At 45.6% G+C, this 20270-nt stretch overlaps 1 protein-coding gene across 4 annotated transcripts in view; it reads left to right on the top strand.

The window, feature by feature from the left end:
• The window catches only part of CNTFR (ciliary neurotrophic factor receptor), a 737562-nt gene that overhangs the window by 523715 nt on the left and 193577 nt on the right, over positions 1-20270 (top strand). For all 4 annotated transcript variants that reach the window (XM_060761150.2, XM_060761151.2, XM_060761153.2 and 1 more), the window contains one exon: positions 17788-18018. In XM_060761150.2, the coding sequence (XP_060617133.2) occupies positions 17788-18018 (231 nt within the window). The remainder of the gene's footprint in view (positions 1-17787; positions 18019-20270) is intronic.

The following is a 20270-nucleotide window of genomic DNA, read 5'->3' as shown; positions in this document are numbered from 1 at the left end:
ATGGGGTTCAGAATGCTCTTTGGTTGCTGGTGAACTATACATCCCAGCAAATACAACTCCCAAATGTCAAGGTCTATTTCCCTCCAAACTCCACCAGTGTTCACATTTGGGCACTTTGAGTATCTGTGCCAAGTTTGGTCCAGATCCATCATTGCTTGAGTCCACACGGCTCTCTGGATGTAGGTGAACTACAACTCCAAAACTCAAGCTCAATGCCCACCAAACCCTTCAGTATTTTCTCTTGGTCATGGGAATTCTGTGTGCCAAGTTTGGTTCAATTACATCATTGGATGAGTTCAGAATGCTCTTTGATTGTAAGTAAGCCATAAATCCCAGGAACTACAACTCCCAAATGACAAAATCAGTTATTCCACACACACTCCCCAACTCCACTAGTATTCAAATATGAGCATATCATATATTTATATCAAATACATCCTGCATATCAGATATTTATATGATGCTTCATAACAGTAGCAAAATTACAGTTGTGAAGTAGCAACGAAAATAATGTTATGGTTGGGGGTCACCACAACATGAGGAACTGTATTAAGGGGACATGGCATTAGGAAGGTTGAGAAACACTGTCCTAATGCCTACATCCAGGGAAGTCATGCTCCCCATGCTCTATTCCGCCTTGGTTAGACCACACCTGGAATATTGTGTCCAATTCTGGGCATCACAGTTGAAGGGAGATGTTGACAAACTGGAATGTGTCTAGAGGAGGGCGATGAAAATGATCAAGGATATGGAGAACAAGCCCTATGAGGAGCGGCTTAAGGAGCTGGGCATGTTTAGCCTGCAGAAGAGAAAGCTGAGAGGAGATATGATAGCCATGTATAAATATGTGAGAGGAAGCCACAGGGAGGAGGAAGCAAGCTTGTTTTCTGCTTCCTTGGAGAATAGGACGCAATGGAACAATGGCTTCAAACTACAAGAGAGGAGATTCCATCTGAACATGAGGAAGAGCTTACTAACTGTGAGAGAGAGCTGTTCAGCAGTGGAACTCTCTGCCCTGGATTGTGGTGGAGGCTCCTTCTACGGAGGCTTTTAAGCAGAGGCTGAATGGCCATCTGTTGGGGGTGCTTTGAAAGAGATTTTCCTTCTTCTTGGCAGAATGGGGTTGGACTGGATGGCCCACGAGGTCTCTTCCAACTCAAGGAGTCTATGATTCAATTAGTGAAACATTTAAAAATCCAAGAGTTGAAATGGACTTCCCACTTCCCTCCTTAAAGACATCCGAGGAAAACATGATGGTCTTCCCACTCACTTCTTATCTGAAACAACTTCTTTATCTACTTTACAATCTCATTATTTAATCTTCCAAACTTGGAAGCATTTCTTTATAAATGATACAAACAGTTCCTCTTTTTTGTTTTTCCATAAAGTAATCTGTTGCTGTAATGATATCATGTAATCACTTCAAATGCACAATTTTTTTTATTCAATTGGAAGTCCCAACAGAAACAAAGTTGGATCTGGCTGTCGTCTGACTTTATCTCTTGGATCAAATGTTATCCAAACTCTTCATTCTTGCTCTTCGGTGCAAACTTTGCAAAGATTTCAACCTTCACTGGGAGGTCTTCTTCCCTATGCTGTTGTTGGAGTTCAGCCGGTGATTGTGTTTCAGGATCAGGGTGTTTTGGATGTGGGAAGTGATGCTAATGAATTTCAAGATGGCAATGGTTTGGTCAATGAGACTGATGCAGAGAAGGACCAGGAGACCCCTGTGCAAAGTGTAGTTTCCCATGAGAAGGTCCCTCAAGGGAGTGCAACAGATAGTATACTCCCTGAACTGTTACCAGAGGGTTCCCAGGATTTGGGGCTTGAAAACAACTGGGCACCTGCCCCAGCTGCGAGACTTAATGAGCAAATAGATAGGCGAGAGGAAATTAGTCAAAACAGACAGGCCGAACAGTGCCTTCGGAGATCTGCCAGGCTTTGACAGAAAAAGATAAGGGGATCTCAAGTAAAACAAAACCAGTTCCTGAGTGCGTGGAATAGCTTAACAAGGGGATAAAAGTTCCAAGTATGGGAAATATAGTCAGGTGAAGCATTGTTTGGAATCAAGTATAGTTCTCATCCTTGTTTTATGGAAGCCTTGATTGGAAGATTCTTGTCTAAGTATTTCTTGTTTCATGGTTTGGATTCTTTGATTGTATGCCAGCTGCGTCCATACCTTGAGGAGTCTGACTTGGCCACGGTAGTCCACACTCTAGTTACATCCCGTATAGACTACTGCAACGCTCTCTACATGGGGTTGCCTTTGAAGACGGTCTGGAAGCTTCAACTAGTCCAACGAACAGCAGTGTTGTATCTCAGAATAAGATTCACCTTGCTCTCTATAACAAACCAGCCAGAGTTGTGAGGTATATAGTTTATTGTGAGGTTTTCAAACAAAAAGCAGTTCATAAGCAGTGAAAAGATCAATAGTACAGGTTATAATCCAATATAATCCATATTGCCCAAAGCAGGAGACTTGAAGCACAGGTTCAGTGTAAAGTCCATGAAACAGCATGAAATAGCATGAAGCATGAAGCAGCCTTACCCAAGGCCCGGAGCTGAAGCTAGCCTTAAAGCAACGTTGGAACTGACAACTAGAAATCTCCAAAGCAGAGCATATATTCACTAAACATCAAAACAATCAGCTTTCCCACCAAAACTGATGATCTCAATACTTGGCCACAATCCGTGGGCTCCGTCTCAACACCTGGGCACCTTGACCCTGGTTCTCAGCGTTTGTCTTATCAGCCGCATTCCTTTCCTGTGAAAACAGCGGCCTCTCTACAGCTACAGGCTGTGACTGAGAAAACTGAAAGCCATCAGCTGCACTCTCACTCTCATCTCCATCATGCTGTTGTTGTTGAAACACAACATGCAGCCAAGTTGTTAACAGGAGCTGTGTTCAGGGAGCATACAACTCCCTTGTTGTGCCAGCTCCACTGGCTGCCAGTTTAATACCGGGCCCAATTCAAAGTGCTGGCTTTGGCCTATAAAGCCCTAAATGGTTCTGGCCCAACTTACCTGTCTGAACGTATCTCCCCTTACGAACCACTGAGGACTTTAAAATCATCTGGGGAGGCCCTGCTCTCGGTCCCGCCTTCGTCACAAGCACGTTTGGTGGGGACGAGAGACAGGGCCTTCTCAGTGGTGGCCCCTCGGCTATGGAACACCCTCCTTAGGGAGATCAGATCTGCTCCCTCCCTCTTGACGTTTCGGAGGCAAGTTAAAACGTGACTATTCGAGCAAGCGTTTACAAATACAGAGTAGCTAATATAGGAAATCGAATGACCTGACAATGGAATTGGACAATGCTTGAGAATAATGAGACGCTGATGATGTTGCTTTTATTGCTTTTGTGATGTCTTATACTGTTTAATTTTTTTTTATCTATTATGTTTTATGTATACTGATTTGTTGGAAACCGCCTTGAGTCGCCAATTAGCTGAGAAAGGCGGTATACAAATACAGTAAATAAATAAATAATACATATGAATGCATATCCACGCCTTGGATTAATGTTTCCTGGTTTTCTGAATTATATTAGAGAAGGGTGGGCTGTGTTTTTATGCTGAACTTTACTCTGGACTATTTTTGCTCCTGCTTATCTTCTTACCTAATTGGATTTACCTATTTCTTTTAAGTGCTTTTTACTTGCTGCTTTTTAATTATCTTCAATAAAAGGATTGTTGTAGGTTTTTCCAGGCTATATGGCCATGTTCTAGAGGCATTTTCTCCTGATGTTTTGCCTGCATCTATGGTAAGCATCCTCAGAGGTAGTGAGGTCTGTTGGAACTAGGAAAATCTATATATATAAATTTGTTAGGGGCATCCAACGAGGAAACAAAACTCAAAACCCCCCCAATGAAACTTAACCAAAATCCCCATGCCCATAACACAACCCACAAGGTACAAACATATCTACTCAAAATGAAAAACAACACAACAACACACTCACAAAACGGCAAAACAACAAAACTCAAAAATCCCCCAACGAAACTTAACCAAAATTCCCATGCCCATAACACAACCCAAAAGGTACAAACATATCTACTCAAAATGAAAAACAACACAACAACACACTCACAAAACGGCAAAACAACAAAACTCAAAAATCCCCCAACGAAACTTAACCAAAATCCCCATGCCCATAACACAACCCACAAGGTATAAACATATCTACTCAAAATGAAAAACAACTCACTCCAAGCCCCGTCGCGCCGCTTCCCGCACACACACCCCCCCCTGCCGCACACACACACACAACCCCACACTCCATCACTCCCCCCGCCGCCACACGCACACACGCAACCCCACTCCCCCCGCCGCCGCACACACACACGCAACCCCACGCTCCATCATTCCCCCACCCCAATCTTACCTCCTTTTACTTCACGCCACCTCCAAACCCCACCCCGCCCCTTCCCGCCCTGTCAAAATCTAGGAAAGACAGGAAGAAAGGAAAGAAGGAAGAAAGAGAAAGGGAGGTAAAGAAAAAGGGGGAAGGAAGGAAAGTTAGAGAAAGAAGGAAAAAGAAAAGGAAAGAAAAGGAAAGATGGAAGGAAAGAAAAGAGAGACAGCAGAAAAGAAAGAAAAAGGGGGAAGGAAGGAAAGAGATAGAGAAAGAAGAGGAGAAGGAAAGATGGGAGGGAAGGAAGGAAGGAAGGAGGGAAAGAAGGAGATAAAGAGGGAAGAATGGCAACAGCAACATGTGGCGGGTAAAGGTTGTTATTTCTATTATGATGATGATGCTATTATTTCTATTAGACCCTTTTAGGGGGAATGGGAGAGGTGTCAGGTCCCAGAGGCAATGCATTGCATTATTGTTATTGTTATGATGGTGGTAAAATAAAAAGAAATAAAAAGTGAAAGAAGGAAGCAAACAGGGAGGGAAGAAAGGCAAAGGAAGAAAGGGGGAGGGAATGAAGGAAAGAGAGAAGGATGAAACCAAGTAGTGAAAGAAAGAAAGAGGTAGAGAAGGAAGAAAGGAGAGAAAGGGGGAGGAAAAGGGGGAAGGAATAGGTAGGGACCTCTCTTTCATAATAGTCCAGATATCTACCTCAACTTTGATAAGTTTTACTATAGGCCACAGCAACGCGTGGCAGGGCACAGCTAGTGGGTTTATATATCTGTGGAATGACCAGGGTGGGACAAAGGACTTTTGTCTGCTGGAGCTAGGTGTGAATGTTTCAACTGACCACCTTGATTAGCATTTAATGGCTTGGAAGTGCCTGGGGGGAATCTTTTGTTGAGAGTGATTTGATGTGCCTGATTGTTTACTCTCTGTTGTTTTGCTGTTGTAATTTTTGAGTTTTTTTCATACTTGTAGCCAGATTTTGTTCATTTTTATGAACAAAACCTACAACAACCCAGTGATTCTGGCCATGAAAGCCTTCGACAATACAATAAAAGGATTGTTTTCCAATCAACGGCGTGGTGTTTACAGTCAGAGGGTTTTTCCTGTTCTGGAGTGCAACAGCTGTCTTTCTACCCTAAATGACTAATTTCTGTGCCGTCATGCCAAGCCTTGCTTCTATATTGCTCCCCAAATCTGCCCGGGACCCGAAGGGAGCTTCAGAGAAAAGAAGGAAGCAGCGGAGATTTCTGCTCAGGCTGATGGATGCAAGGAAAGATGTTCAACATCTTTACTAATGACTTAGACGAAGGGTTAGAAGGCAGGATCATCAAGTTTGCAGACGACACCAAATTGGGAGGGAGAGCCAAGACTCCAGAGGACAGGAGCAGGATTCAAAGGGATCTTGACAGATGAGAGAGATGATGGGCCAAAACTCACAAAATGAAGTTCAACAGTGACAAATGCAAGAGACTCCACTTTGGCAGGAAAAACGAAATGCAAAGATACAGAATGGGGGACAATGCCTGGCTCGAGAGCAGTACGTGTGAAAAAGATCTTGGAGTCCTCATGAACAACAAGTTAAACATGAGCCAACAATGTGATGTGGCGGCAAAAAAAGCCAATGGGATTTTGGCCTGCATCAATAGGAGTATAGTGTCTAGATCTAGGGAAGGCATGCTCCCCATGCTCTGTTCTGCCTTGGTTAGACCACACCTGGAATATTGTGTCCAATTCTGGGAACCACAATTCAAGAGAGATATTGACAAGCTGGAATGTGTCCATAGAAAGAGGGCGACTAAAATGATAAAAGGCCTGGAGAACAAGCCCTATGAGGAGCGGCTTAAGGAGCTGGGCATGTTTAGCCTGGAGAAGAGAAGGCTGAGAGGAGATATGATGAGGGCCATGTATAAATATGTGAGAGGAAGCCACAGGGAGGAGGGAGCAAGCTTGTTTCCTGCTTCCTTGGAGACTAGGACGTGGAACAATGGCTTCAAACTACAAGAGAGGAGATTCCATCTGAACATGAGGAAGAACTTCCTGACTGTGAGAGCCGTTCAGCAGTGGAACTCTCTGCCCCGGAGTGTGGTGGAGGCTCCTTCTTTGGAAGCTTTTAAACAGAGGCTGGATGGCCATCTGTCAGGGGTGATTTGAATGCAATATTCCTGCTTCTTGGCAGAATGGGGTTGGACTGGAGGGCCCAGGAGGTCTCTTCCAACTCTTGGATTCTATGATTCTATGAAAGCATTCCCAAGAGAAAAAGGAGATGCCAAACTGCTGTTCCCAAATCATCGTTTCTGGGCTTCTTTTCCTCAAGTCCCCTTTCTGCCTCTCTCTCTCTCTTTCTCTCTCTTGGGGATTATTTATTCATCCACCAGAGTTAGTTTTTGCTAACAATCTGTCAAGTCTCCAAAACGAGGGCAGGGAGGGAAATGGATGTTCTGCTTTTGTGGAACGGCTGTACTTTTTTTTTGTGATTTAAGCCAGCCGTAAGAAAGGGACGGAGATTGTTGGTGGCACATCTGCCTTCGCAGGCAGGAAGATCCAAGTTCAATCTGAAGGTTCTCCAGGTTCAGGAAAAGAACATGGTGGCCAGGGCGCAGATGGTGACTTTTAAGGTTGTTCAATAATGCAGGAGGTATTTTTCAAAAATAAGTCTGCCTTGGGCAAGGAGTTCTCCAAGACTTTCCAAGCAAAGCGTTTCCCAGATTGTGCAGAGCTTCACAGCACAGCTCTGTCCACCTCACCCCCCAACTATTGATAGGCCTTCCAAGTTCAGACTGAAATCTGGAGCAGATTCACTGCCCCATGCCAAAGGAAACATCAGCTACTACACTCTGCAAAAATAAGCAATGGATGTTGCAATATTTTAGGAATCGCATGATCCTACATCAGTGTTTCTCAACCTTCCTAATGCCGCGACCCCTTAGTACAGTTCCTCACGTTGTGGTGACCCCCAACCATAACATTTTCATTGCTGCTTCGTAACTGTAATTTTGCTACTGTTATGAATTATAATGTAAATATCGGATATGCAGGATGTATTTTCAAATCCCAAATACCCAATATGCCCAAATTTAAATACTGGTGGGGTCGGGGAGGATTGATTTGGGAGCTGTAGTGGCTGGGATTTATAGTTCACCTACAATCAAAGAGCATTCTGTACACCACCAATGATGAAATTGAGCCAAACTTAGCACACAGAACTCCCATGGCCAAGAGAAAACACTGGGAGGATCTGGTGGACATTGACCTTGAATTTTTGGAGTTGTAGTTCACCTACATCCAGAGAGCACTGTGGACTCAAACAATGATGGATCTGGACCAAACTTGGCACGAATACTCAATATGCTGAAATGTGAACACTGGAGGAGTTTGAGAAAAATAGATCTTGATATTTGGGAGTTGTAGTTGCTGGGATTTATAGTTCACCTACAATGAAATAACATTTTGAACCCCACCAACGATAGAATTGGACCAAACTTTCCACACAGAACCCATGACCAACAGAAAATACTATGTTTTCTTATGGTCTTTGGCGACCCCTCTGACACCCCCTCGCGACCCCCACAGGGGTCCCGACCCCCAGGTTGAGAAACACTGTCCTACATAGTGCTTCCGTAGCTCCTGTGTCCCCTCTTAGAATCCTGGAATCCAAAAGTTTGAACAGATGATTTTAAAGTTCTCAGTGGTTCATAAGGGGAGATATGTTCAGACAGGTAAGTTGGGCCAGAACCGTTTAGGGCTTTATAGGCCAAAGCCAGCACTTTGAATTGGGCCCGGTAGCAAACTGGCAGCCAAGGGCCATCCAGTCCAAGCCCGTTTCAAGCAGGAATACACATGTTCACCATCTCTTCTCCAGGCTCTCAAACCTGCTCCTCAAAGAGATTCATGGTTTCCAGACCTTGGACTATTTTGGTTTCTGAACATCTTCCATCTTGGAAGATGTCCTATCTTGGAGACAGAGCAGAGAAGGCTGTGCCTTAGAGCATGAGGAGATGGACTAGAAGGCAGGATCATCAAGTTTGCAGACGACACCAAATTGGGAGGGATAGCCAATTCTCCAGAGGACAGGAGCAGAATTCAAAACGATCTTGACAGATTAGAGGGATGAATGGCCAAAACTAACAAAATGAAGTTCAACAGTGACCAATGCAAGATACTCCACTTTGGCAGGAAAATCGAAATCTAAAGATACAGAATGGGGGACGATGCCTGGCTTGAGAGCAAGTCTACCTAGGGACCACCAAACGCAGTACCCAAACACGCATCAAGGAACATGAAAGGCACTGCAGACTACTCCAACCAGAGAAGTCAGCCATAGCAGAGCACCTGATGAACCAACCTGGACACAGCAGATTATTTGAGAACACAGAAATGCTGGACCACTCTCACAACCACCATGTCAGACTACACAGAGAAGCCATTGAAATCCACAAGCATGTGGACAATTTCAACAGAAAGGAGGAGACCATGAAAATGAACAAAATCTGGCTACCAGTATTAAAAAAACTCTAAAATTGCAACAGCACAACAACAGAGAGGAAACAAACAAGGACATCTAATCACCTCTCAACAAAAGCTTGCTCCAGGCACAATCAGCCCATTGCATGCTAACCAAGGTGGTCAGTTGAAACATTCACACCTAGCTCCAGCAGACAAGAGTCCTTTGTCCCACCCTGGTCATTCCACAGATATATAAACCCTTTTTCCTAGTTCCAACAGACCTCATTACCTCTGAGGATGCTTGCCATAGATGCAGGCAAAACGTCAGGAGAGAATGCCTCTAGAACATGGTCATATAGCCCGAAAAATCCTACAACAACCCAGACTGAGAGTAAGCTTTTATCCTAGAGCTGTGGCTATGTTGAACTCCATGGCTTTGCATTGATGTGGCACTGGGGGCTGTGTGGTACTGGTGGGAGTGTGGACGGATGGGTTTTGTGTTTTTGTGATGTGTGCTAGGGAAGGCATTTAATTTCATTGTGCACTAGTACAACGGCAATAAAGCTATTCTATTCTACCTTGGAAGTAGACTGTGGGGAGGTCATCCATTAGAGAGAGAGCACAAGTATGTCTTATCTTGAATGCAGAGTTTAGAGACAGAGGTCTTATCTTGGAGACAGAGTTGTCAAGGTGCGACATCAGAGCATGGAGAGGTCCTACCTTGCAGGGAGGTTTTACCTTTTACCTTAATGCTATCCCTCTATTCTGCTTTGGTTAGACCACACCTGGAACATTGTGTCCAATTCTGGGCACCACAATTCAAGAGAGATATTGACAAGCTGGAATGTGTCCAGAGGAGGGCGACTAAAATGATCAAGGGTCTGGAGAACAAGCCCTATGAGGAACGGCTTAAGAAGCTGGGCATGTTTAGCCTGAAGAAGAGAAGGCTTTATAAGTCTGGCAGCCTTAAGAAAGCTCAGATCATTCTTAAGGATCCATCTCACCAGGCATATTCTTCTTTTCTTGGATTATTGTCATTTGGCAGACAGTACAGGGTGACAAAGGCAAGGACAAACAGACTGAGAGAAAGCTTTTATCCTAGAGCTGTGGCTATGTTGAACTCCATGGCTTTGCATTGATGTGGCACTGGGGGCTGTGTGGTACTGGTGGGAGTGTGGACGGATGAGTTTTGTGTTTTTGTGATGTGTGCTAGGGAAGGCATTCAATTTCATTGTGCAGTAGTACAACGGCAATAAAGCTATTCTATTCTACCTTGGAAGTAGACTGTGGGGAGCTCCTCCATTAGAGGAACATAGAGATGTTCTATTTTGGATGCAGAGTTTAGAGACAGAGGTCTTATCTTGGAGACATAGTGTGTCAAGGTCCAACATCAGAACATGGAGAGGTCCTACCTTGCAGGGAAGTTTTACCTTGGTGATAGAGAAGGTTGACACTATGGCCCAAAAAACGTGCATGATGGGGCATGTGTGTGAGTGTGCCATCCTCTCATTAGGCCTTTAGTGGGAAGGGCAAAGGTAAAGTCCGGTTCAGGAGCAGGTCAAGAAGGGCTCTCCAGGCTCCCCGCATTCCTTTCCCCATCTTCCTTTCCCTCTCGGCCTCCTTCCCTCTCTCCCGTCTCCTCTCTGGTCAAAACTCCTCCGGAGTGGAAGGAAGGCATTGAGGCCTCGCAGCTGGAGCGGACCACAAATTGGCAACCACTCCAGGGAAGGATGCAGATTTATGAGTTGTGTAGATAAACACGCAGCAGCATTCGGGTAGAGTCAAGGCAGCTTTCGTGGAAAGGGAGGTCACGCCTCAGCAGGCGGGAGGAATTCAGCCGGTCCCCAGAAGCAGAGATAAGGGTTATGGAGAGGTAACCATCCACACAGATCTTCTCTTTGCACGATTTGCGCTGCTCGGGCCACTGCACATTCTGACCCCAAGTTAGGGCACCCTCAACACCCTGAACCCCTAAACCTTTCATGGGGCATCCTGGCTTTGGTTAATGTCCATCTGCAGTGTAACGTATCGAAGGAGAATTTTTAAGGGTCTTGCATGCATATGTCCTTCTAGAAAAGGCCGTTTTGGCCACAAAATGAAGAAGGCGGAGAGCAGCCTCAAGGGAAAGGATATGCTGCCTTGCTTACTGATGTAACAGGATGAGTTTCCTGTCCATGGATCATCAATAAGACCCACAAAGCGATGGGGATACGCTGTTTTCATAGATGGATAGAGTTGGAAGGGGTCTCATCTAGTCCAACTCTTTATTGTGCACGATTTCATGGGGGAAAGCATCTGGTTGGTGTCCAACCTTCTTACTTACTTACTTAGGCGATCCCTCGTTGGACGAGTAAGATGGTCTTCCGTTATGGGTTTCCTTGTGGGTCCAGATGTGGCTGTGGAGCCCTCTTCTTGCTCTGCATCTTCTTCCGCAGTGAGGGCATTGGTTTCCAGGTGGAAGGCGGTCCCGGTTGGGGTTTCTCTCTTTCACCCTCCACTCGTGCCTCCTCGAATTCTGCAGCACTGCTGGTCACAGCTGACCTCCAGCTGGAGCGCTCAAGGGCCAGGGCTTCCCAGTTCTCAGTGTCTATGCCAGAGTTTTTAAGGTTGGCTTTGAGCCCATCTTTAAATCTCTTCTCCTGCCCACCAACGTTCCGTTTTCCGTTCTTAAGTTCAGAGTAGAGCAACTGCTTTGGGAGACGGTGGTCAGGCATCCGGACAACGTGGCCGGTCCAGCGGATTTGATGGCAGAGGACCATCGCTTCAATGCTGGTGGTCTTTGCTTCTTCCAGCACACTGACGTTTGTCTGCTTGTCTTCCCAGGAGATTTGCAGGATTTTCCGGAGGCAGCGCTGATGGAATCGTTCCAGGAGCTGCATGTGACGTCTGTAGACAGTCCACGTTTCGCAGGCATATAGCAGGGTTGGGAGGACAATAGCTTTATAGACAAGCACCTTGGTCTCCCTATGGATGTCCCGGTCCTCAAACACTCTCTGCTTCATTCGGGAAAATGCTGCACTCGCAGAGCTCAGGCGGTGTTGTATTTCGGTGTCGATGTTGACTTTGGTGGAGAGGTGGCTGCCAAGGGAGCGGAAATGGTCAACATTTTCTAATGTTACACCATTAAGCTGTATCTCTGGCATTGTCCAACCTTCAATGAGGAAACTTCAACCATGACCCAAGACTTTGTGATCCACTGTCAAACAGGGAATTCATCTGAAGGTTTAGGTGGGGAGATGCTCTTCTTGTCCTTTGGATTCATTGGTTCATGTTCTGGAGCAGCAAAAAGAAAGTAGACTCCATAACTATATATTCAGGTAATGGATACAAGTATCAGAATCTTCTCTCCAAGGGAATAATCTCAGTTCAATGAATCTGGCATTCTGAGTTCCATTTGATGACAAGCGTACGTTGTCATCTGTACGCTGATGATGATCAACTCTGTCACTCCTTCCCACCTGTCACTTCCCACCGGTGCTTGGCAGCTGTGTTGGACTGGCTGAGGGCACAGAAATTGAAATTGAATTCAAACAAGACAGAGGCCCTCCTGGTCAATCATAAGGCCTAACAGGGCATAGGGCAATGGTTCTCAACCTGGCTTCCCCAGATGTTTTTGGCCTACAACTCCCTGAAGTCCCAGCCAGTTTACCAGCCAGGATTTCTGGGAGTTGAAGGCCAAAAACATCTGGGGACCTCAGGTTGAGAACCACTGGCATAGGGTTACAGCCTGTGCTGAATGGGGTTACACTCTCCATGAACACATGAGTTTGTAGCTTGGGAGTGATCCTAGATTCATCAATGAGAATGGAACCCCAGGTCTTGGCATTGGCTAGGGGAGCATTTCCAGAATTAAAACTTGTGCACCAGTTGCACCCATACCTTGGGAAGTCTGACTTGGCCATGGTGCTCCATGTTCTCGTTACATCCCAAATAGACTACTGCAAGGCACTCTACATGGGGTTGCCTTTGAAGACTGTTCAGAAGCTTCAATTGGTCCAATGGGCGGATTGCTCATCAGAACAACGTTCAGGGAACATACCATCCCCATGTTACGTCAGCTCCACTGGCTACCAGTCTGCTACCAAGTACAATTCAACGTGCTGGCTTTAGCCTATAAAGCCCTAAACAGTTTTGGCCTAGGTCACTTATCTGAATGTATCTCCCTGCTTCGGAGTAATCCTAGATTCATCAATGAGAATGGAACCCCAGGTCTTGGCATTGGCTAGGGGAGCATTCCCAGAATTAAAACTTGTTCACCAGTTGCACTCATACCATGGGAAGTCTGACTTGGCCATGGTGCTCCACGCTCTTGTTACATCCCGAATAGACTACTGCAATGCACTCTACATGGGGTTGCCTTTGAAGACTGTTCAGAAGCTTCCATTGGTCCAATGAGCGGATTGCTCATTCAGGGAGCATACCATCTCCAGGTTATGTCAGCTCCGCTGGCTACCAGTCTGCTACCAAGCACAATTCAAAGTGCTGGCTTTAGCCTATAAAGCCCTAAACGGTTCTGGCCTAGGTCACTTATCTTCGTATCTCCCTCTATGACTGACCTCTGAGATTAAGATCATCTGGGGAGGCCCTGCTCTCGGTCCCACCACCCTTACAAGGGCAACTGGTGGGGACGAGAGATAGGGCCTTCTCAGTGGTAGCCCTTCGTCTGTGGAACTCCCTCCTCAATGAAATCAGAACAGCCCCCTCCATCCTGTCTTTCAGGAAAACAACTTAAGACATAGTTATAGGAACAAGCATTCAAGCAGTAACTATAGCCTTAGGTCCTTTCCTTAAGCTGTTAGGAATTGTGGGAGTTGAAGTCCAAAACACCTGGAGGGCCCAAGTTGGCCCATGCCTGATCTACACAGTAGGATGAATGAAGTTTGACCCCACTTCAACTGCTATTGCTTAATGCAATGGCATCCCGGGAGCTGTAGTTTGATAAGTTCCCAGCACTATTTGGCAGAGGAGGCAACAGACCTTGTAAATCTACAACCCTTCAGGATTGTGCAGCATTGAGCTATGGCAATTAAAGTGGGGCCAAACTGCATTCATTCTACAGTGTTGATGCACTCAAATAGCTGGCAAAATCAATTAATGTTTATGCTAAGTTGATATGATCAATAACTTAAATGAAATTCCTTCCACGTGCAGATCTGTGCTTCTCAAGAACCTCAGGGTTGTCCTGTTGTTATTGTTTGAATGCAGATGTCTCAGCAAAAGCAAAAAGAGACCTCAACCAAGCACAATTGATCCCTCCAGCCTTTCAACCCTTTTTGCAATTCAATCGTGGCACGAAAGCTGATCTTTCCTGGCCGACCGGCAGCTGAAGGCAAAGGAGCGCTTTGCTTGCCGCACGGCCTCATTTAGCTAATGCGATCCATCAGCAGCAATAGAGCTTTAATGTAGATTTATGGGACTTCGGAGTGTATTGTAGTTCGGGCTGCGCTCAGTCATTCCTGCAACTCAGCGAAATATATCGCCTTGCCTCCTTTGCAAGGATCCATGGGAGCAAGACGCAAGCGCACTCCCCCTTCATTTGATGGGGTTCAGGGTCCAGGACCCCCACAAAAATGGGAAACCAGATAGATAGATAGATAGATAGATAGATAGATAGATAGATAGATAGATAGATATGTTTCTAGGTAGAGCATCTCTTTGGGAATCTTTGCATGAAAGGATTCCCGGAGAGGCCAACTCCAAAAATAATTGGATCCACAAAAGTAAACATTGTAAACATGGAAGGACATTTATTGCACTTTCCTCTAAATCAGAGGATGTTTTCACCTCCATACCTCCACATTGACCCAATTTGGGAAAGACATATTCCCAATTAATCCTTTATCCTCCCATCTTTTAAGATCTTGCTAAATTTATCTGTTTTTAGGTTCTTTTGGGGGGTTTTTCGGGCTATAGGGCCATGTTCTAGAGGCATTTCTCCTGATGTTTCGCCTGCATCTATGGTAAGCATCCTCAGAGGTAGTGAGGTCTGTTGGAAATAGGACAATGGGTTTATAAAAACTCCAACCATCACCCAAGTCAAAAAAGAAGCACCATTAAAGCCTTGGCAGACCATGCAAAAAGAATCTGCGAAGCCCACCTCCTCCAAGATGAACTGAACCACCTCAACTGGGCTCTCCAGGCCAAGGGAGACTCCACCTCAGACATCAGAAGAGCTGCAAGACAACCGGGAACAAGCCACGAGAGTCAAGATGAAGATCCACCCAGAGAAAAAGTGTTCCTGCCATACATCAAGGGAACCACTGACCGCAGAGGGAAGCTGATGAGGAAACACAACATACAAACAATCTACAAACCCACCAAGAAAATCCAACAAATGCTACGCTCAGCAAAGGACAAGAGGGATCCTCTCACCTCTGCAGAAGTCTGCCATTGTATCCCATGCAGCTGTGGACAAGTCTCCAGAGGGACCACCAAACGCAGCATCGCCCAGACACGCATCAAGGAACATGAAAGGCACTGCAGACTCCTTCAACCAGAGAAGTCAGCCATAGCAGAGCACCTGATGAACCAGCCTGGACACAGCATTTTATTTGAGAACACAGAAATGCTGGACCACACCAACAACCACCATGTCAGACTACACAGAGAAGCCATTGAAATCCACAAGCATGTGGACAATTTCAACAGAAAGGAGGAAACCATGAAAATGAACACAATCTGGCTACCAGTATTAAAAAACTCTAAAACTACAACAGCAAAACAGCAGAGAGGAAACAACCAGGCACACCTTAACACCTCTCAAGAGAACATTTTCCCAGGCTCAGCCAATGCTAATGAAGGTGGTCAGTTGAAACATTCACACCTAGCTCCAGCAGAGAAGAGCTCTTTGCCCCACCCCAGACATTCCACAGATATATAAACCCATTGTCCTATTTCCAACAGACCTCATTACCTCTGAGGATGCTTGCCATAGATGCAGGCAAAACGTCAGGAGAAATGCCTCTAGAACATGGCCATATAGCCCGAAAAAACCCACAAGAACCTAGTGATTCCAGCCATGAAAGCCTTCGACAATACAAAAATAATCTTTATTTTTACCCCGCCACCATCTCCCCAAAGGGGACTCGGGGCAGCTAACATGAAGCCAAGCCCAAAATTACAGTACAACAAAATAAAAAAAATACAAGAAGCAAAAATACCATCAAAATAAATACATGAAATAACAAAATAAAACAAACAGTTTCAAAATAATAGGATAGAAAAATAGAACACAATGGGTGGGTCAGATGTATTAGGAATAAAATTGATAAAATTGATAAAACTCTGGATGAGATATGTAGAATGTGTTTCTGAGGGAGAATGGGTATCTGAGGGAGGAACACAAAAGGACCAGAACAGTAGAGTTAGGCCACAACCCACATTCATTCCCATTAGCAGTCTGGCTGATGAACGTTGGACCAGTTAAAGTTTCTGGGCCATCTTCAAGGGTAGCCCCATGTAGAGTGCATTGCAATAGTCCAATCTAGAGGTAACTATAGTCCAATCTAGAGGTTTATTTATTTATTTATCGTGTCATCAGCAACCATACCATTGTATTACAGTTCTAGCAGAGCAAAGTAAACACACAGATTAAAAAGAAAAAGAAAAAAAAACACAGATTTTGCAAATTTGGTAGTTGATTAAATGTCCTTTGACCAGTATCTGGCCCCTTGGAGTGCCTCTGGGGTTGCCACAAGAAGGTCCTCCATTGGGCATGTGGCAGGGCTCAGGTTGCATTGCAGCAGGTGGTCCGTGGTTTGTTCTTCTCCACACTCGCATGCCGAGGATTCCACCCTGTAGCCCCATTTCTTAAGGTTGGCTCTGCATCTCGTGGTGCCAGAGCGCAGTCTGTTCAGCGCCTTCCAAGTCGCCCAGTCTTCTGTGTGCCCAGGAGGGAGTCTCTCATCTGGTATCACCCATGGATTGAGGTTCTGGGTTTGAGCCTGCCACTTTTGGGCTCTCGCTTGCTGGGGTGTTCCAGCGAGTGTTTCTGTAGATCTAAGAAAACTATGTCTTGATTTAAGTCGTTGATGTGCTGGCTGATACCCAAACAGGGGATGAGCTGGAGATGTCTCTGCCTTGGTCCTTTCACTATTGGATGCTACTTCCCGGCGGATGTCAGGTGGTGCAATACCGGCTAAGCAGTGTAATTTCTCCAGTGGTGTAGGGCGCAGACACCCTGTGATAATGCGGCATGTCTCATTAAGAGCACATCTGCTGTTTTAGTGTGGTGAGATGTGTTCCACACTGGGCATGCATACTCAGCAGCAGAGTAGCATAGCGCAAGGGCAGATGTCTTCACTGTGTCTGGTTCTGATCCCCAGGTTGTGCCAATCAGCTTTCGTATGATGTTTTTTCTAGCGCCCACCTTTTGCTTGATGTTCAGGCAGTGCTTCTTGTAGGTAAGAGCACGGTCCAAAGTGACTCCCAGGTATTTGGGTGCGCTGCAATGCTCCAGTGGGATTCCTTCCCAGGTAATCCTCAGAGCTCGGGATGCTTGTCTGTTCTTAAGGTGAAAGGCGCATGTCTGTGTTTTAGATGGATTAGGGATCAGTTGGTTTTCCCTGTAATAGGCAGTAAGAGCACCTAGAGCTTCGGAGAGCTTCTGTTCTACCATCTCAAAGCTCCCTGCTTGAGTGGTAATGGCACGATCATCAGCATAGATGAAACTCTCTGTCCCTTCTGGCAGTGGCTGGTCATTTGTGTAGATGTTGAATCTAGAGGTAACTAAGTCATGGACCACCATGGTCAGATCAGACTTCAACCCGCAGGTGACTCAGCACGGTTAATCCAGTTCAATGCAGATAATGTGGATTATCTGCCTTGATAATCTGGATGATATGGCAGTGTGGAGGGATGGGTGTGTTGTTTTTGTGATGTTTGCTGGGGGAGGCATTTTGCAATAGTACAATAGCAATCAAGCTATTCTATTCATCTCTCGCCTGATGGTAGCATTGATGTCTCTCCTCTCCTCTTTTCCCCTCCAGAATCCCACGTCCACTACGCACAGCTGGGGACGGACGTGACGCTACAGTGTGGGTCCGTGGACCCCGAGGCCACGGTCACTTGGACGGCCAACACCACTGACTTGGACGCCTCCCATCTCAATGGGTCACGCCTCGTCCTTCATAATGTGGACCTGTCTCAGAGCGGCCAGTATTCCTGCTACGAAGGGACCTCCTGGCACCTCAAGTATCGGGTCAACCTCAAAGTTGGGAGTGAGTACCCTATTTTGGGATTGCTAATTGATCTTTTGCAGTCTGTGGATTGTCATAGGCCAACTTGGGCCCTCCAGGTGTTTGGGACTTCAACTCCCACAATTCCTAACAGCCGGTAGGCTGTTAGGAATTGTGGGAGTTGAAGTCCCAAACACCTGGAGGGCCCAAGTTGGCCCATGCCTGCCATAGAGGGAAATATGAACCATTGAGCAAGTTCCATCAGTTGAGTGGGATACAAAGCGGAGAGGATATAGACCCACTGAATCAAATGCGGAGTGGTGAGTCGATATACAAATTAATTCCATTGATTCCATAAGCCTACACCAATTAGGACTGACAACAAGATACAGGGCACGTGGCTGGTAAGAAGGACTGGGTGTGCGTTTTGATCGTTTGCTTTTAATCTCGTCTCTTTTGAGGCTTTTCTTACCTGGCATTTCTGGTGAAAGGACACTCAAGGCAGCTAGTGGAATGGCACAAAATGTTTGGAACCATCAGTCATAAAATTCCAAGTCACAAAAGTCTTGTATATTTGCTGAAGTCTCTGTAGAGTTGTTGTTATTGGAGACATGGGCTTGTAAACCTGACTTTCTTAGGGTGCGTCTGCACTGCAGAATGAATGCAGTTTGACACCATTTTAACTTTGAGTCTCCTTATGGAGAGCAAAAGCGGGATATAAATGAACATTATTATTATTATTATTATTATTATTATTATTATTATTATTATTATTGACACCAAAACACAGTACGTCACAGCAAACAAGATATATATGCTGGATTGGCGCAAGCCAGTAAAGGTGGTCCCAGTGGTGTTGGGCACACTGGGTACAGTGCCTAAAGACCTTGGCCTGCACTTAAAAACAATTGCCACTGACAAAATCACCTCTGTCAGCTGCAAAACATTGCATTTTGAGCTGTTGTTCAGAGCTGTTTCTGATTGTGATTGTATGATTTTATTTTGTATTGATGAGAACTTCTCTGTATTGATTAATTGATTGATTGAACTTAGCCCGCCTTTCATTGCTTTATTTACTGGGTTCATATCCCACTTTTCTCCTGAAATGGGATCATGATTTCACCAACACTACACCTGTTTTCAAAGTTGGTTGTTGTGAGTTTTCCGGGCTGTATGGCCATGTTGCAGAAGCATTCTCTCCTGACGTTTTGCCTGCATCTATGGCAGGCATCCTCAGAGGTTGAGGGGTCTGTTGGAAACTATAGATGCCATAGATATGGGTTGTGTCAGGGCAACCAGTCAATTATATTACATTTCTAACAGAACAAAACAAACAAACAGACAAAACACAAAATTTGCAAGCTTGGTAGTTGATTAAATGTCCTTTGACCAGTATCTGGCCCCTTGGAGTGCCTCTGGTGTGGCTGCAAGGAGGTCCTCCATTGTGCATGTGGCAGGGCTCAGGGTGCATTGCAGTAGGTGGTCAGTGGTTTGCTCTTCTCCACACTCGCATGTCGTGGATTCCACTTTGTGGCCCCATTTCTGAAGGTTGGCTCTTCATCTCGTGGTGCCAGAGCGCAGTCTGTTCAGCGCCTTCCAAGTCGCCCAGTCTTCTGTGTGCCCAGGGGGGAGTCTCCCATTTGGTATCAGCCATGGATTGAGGTTCTGGGTTTGAGCCTGCCACTTTTGGACTCTCGCTTGCTGAGGTGTTTTAGTGAGCGTCTCTGTAGATCTTAGAAAACTATTTCTAGATTTAAGATAGATGTGGGTGAAATATCAGGAGAGAATGCTTCTGGAACTTGGCCATACAGCTTGGAAAACTCAAAGCAACCCAGTGATTCTGGCCATGAAAGCCTTCGACAATACATAGCTTTCAAAGTTTTCAGAGTAGCAGGTTTTGCCATCCAGCCATTCCGAGTCTCATGTCGATCCCAGGCTTTCTATCCAGACATCAATATCAACCTTATTGTAAGGTCCACTTTTCTCCATTTTGCCTTTTTGAGTGCTTCTTTGCAACCCAAAGCAATGTCAAAAGGAAGCCCAAGGAAAACTGTCTGATGCATTTATTGCCCCTTGGCCAAAGAGACGCTCTGCAAATATATATTTTAAGCGTGGAGTGGTCCGGCAGAAGTGGAGATGCGGCACCCATTCAAGCAATATTGGCAACTGAGGGGGGGGGGGGGCTTTTTTGCTCCAAAGGGAAATTTTTTTCCATGCAAGTCTCTTGGGGATTTCCATTTTCTCAAGAATTCAGTGGATGGTCTGGCGTCCATCTGGTCTCTCGAAATCTCCCT

Source organism: Anolis sagrei, chromosome 2, assembly GCF_037176765.1.
Source record: "Anolis sagrei isolate rAnoSag1 chromosome 2, rAnoSag1.mat, whole genome shotgun sequence".
Lineage (NCBI taxonomy): Eukaryota > Metazoa > Chordata > Lepidosauria > Squamata > Dactyloidae > Anolis > Anolis sagrei.
This window is presented reverse-complemented; position numbering and strand designations above follow the sequence as displayed.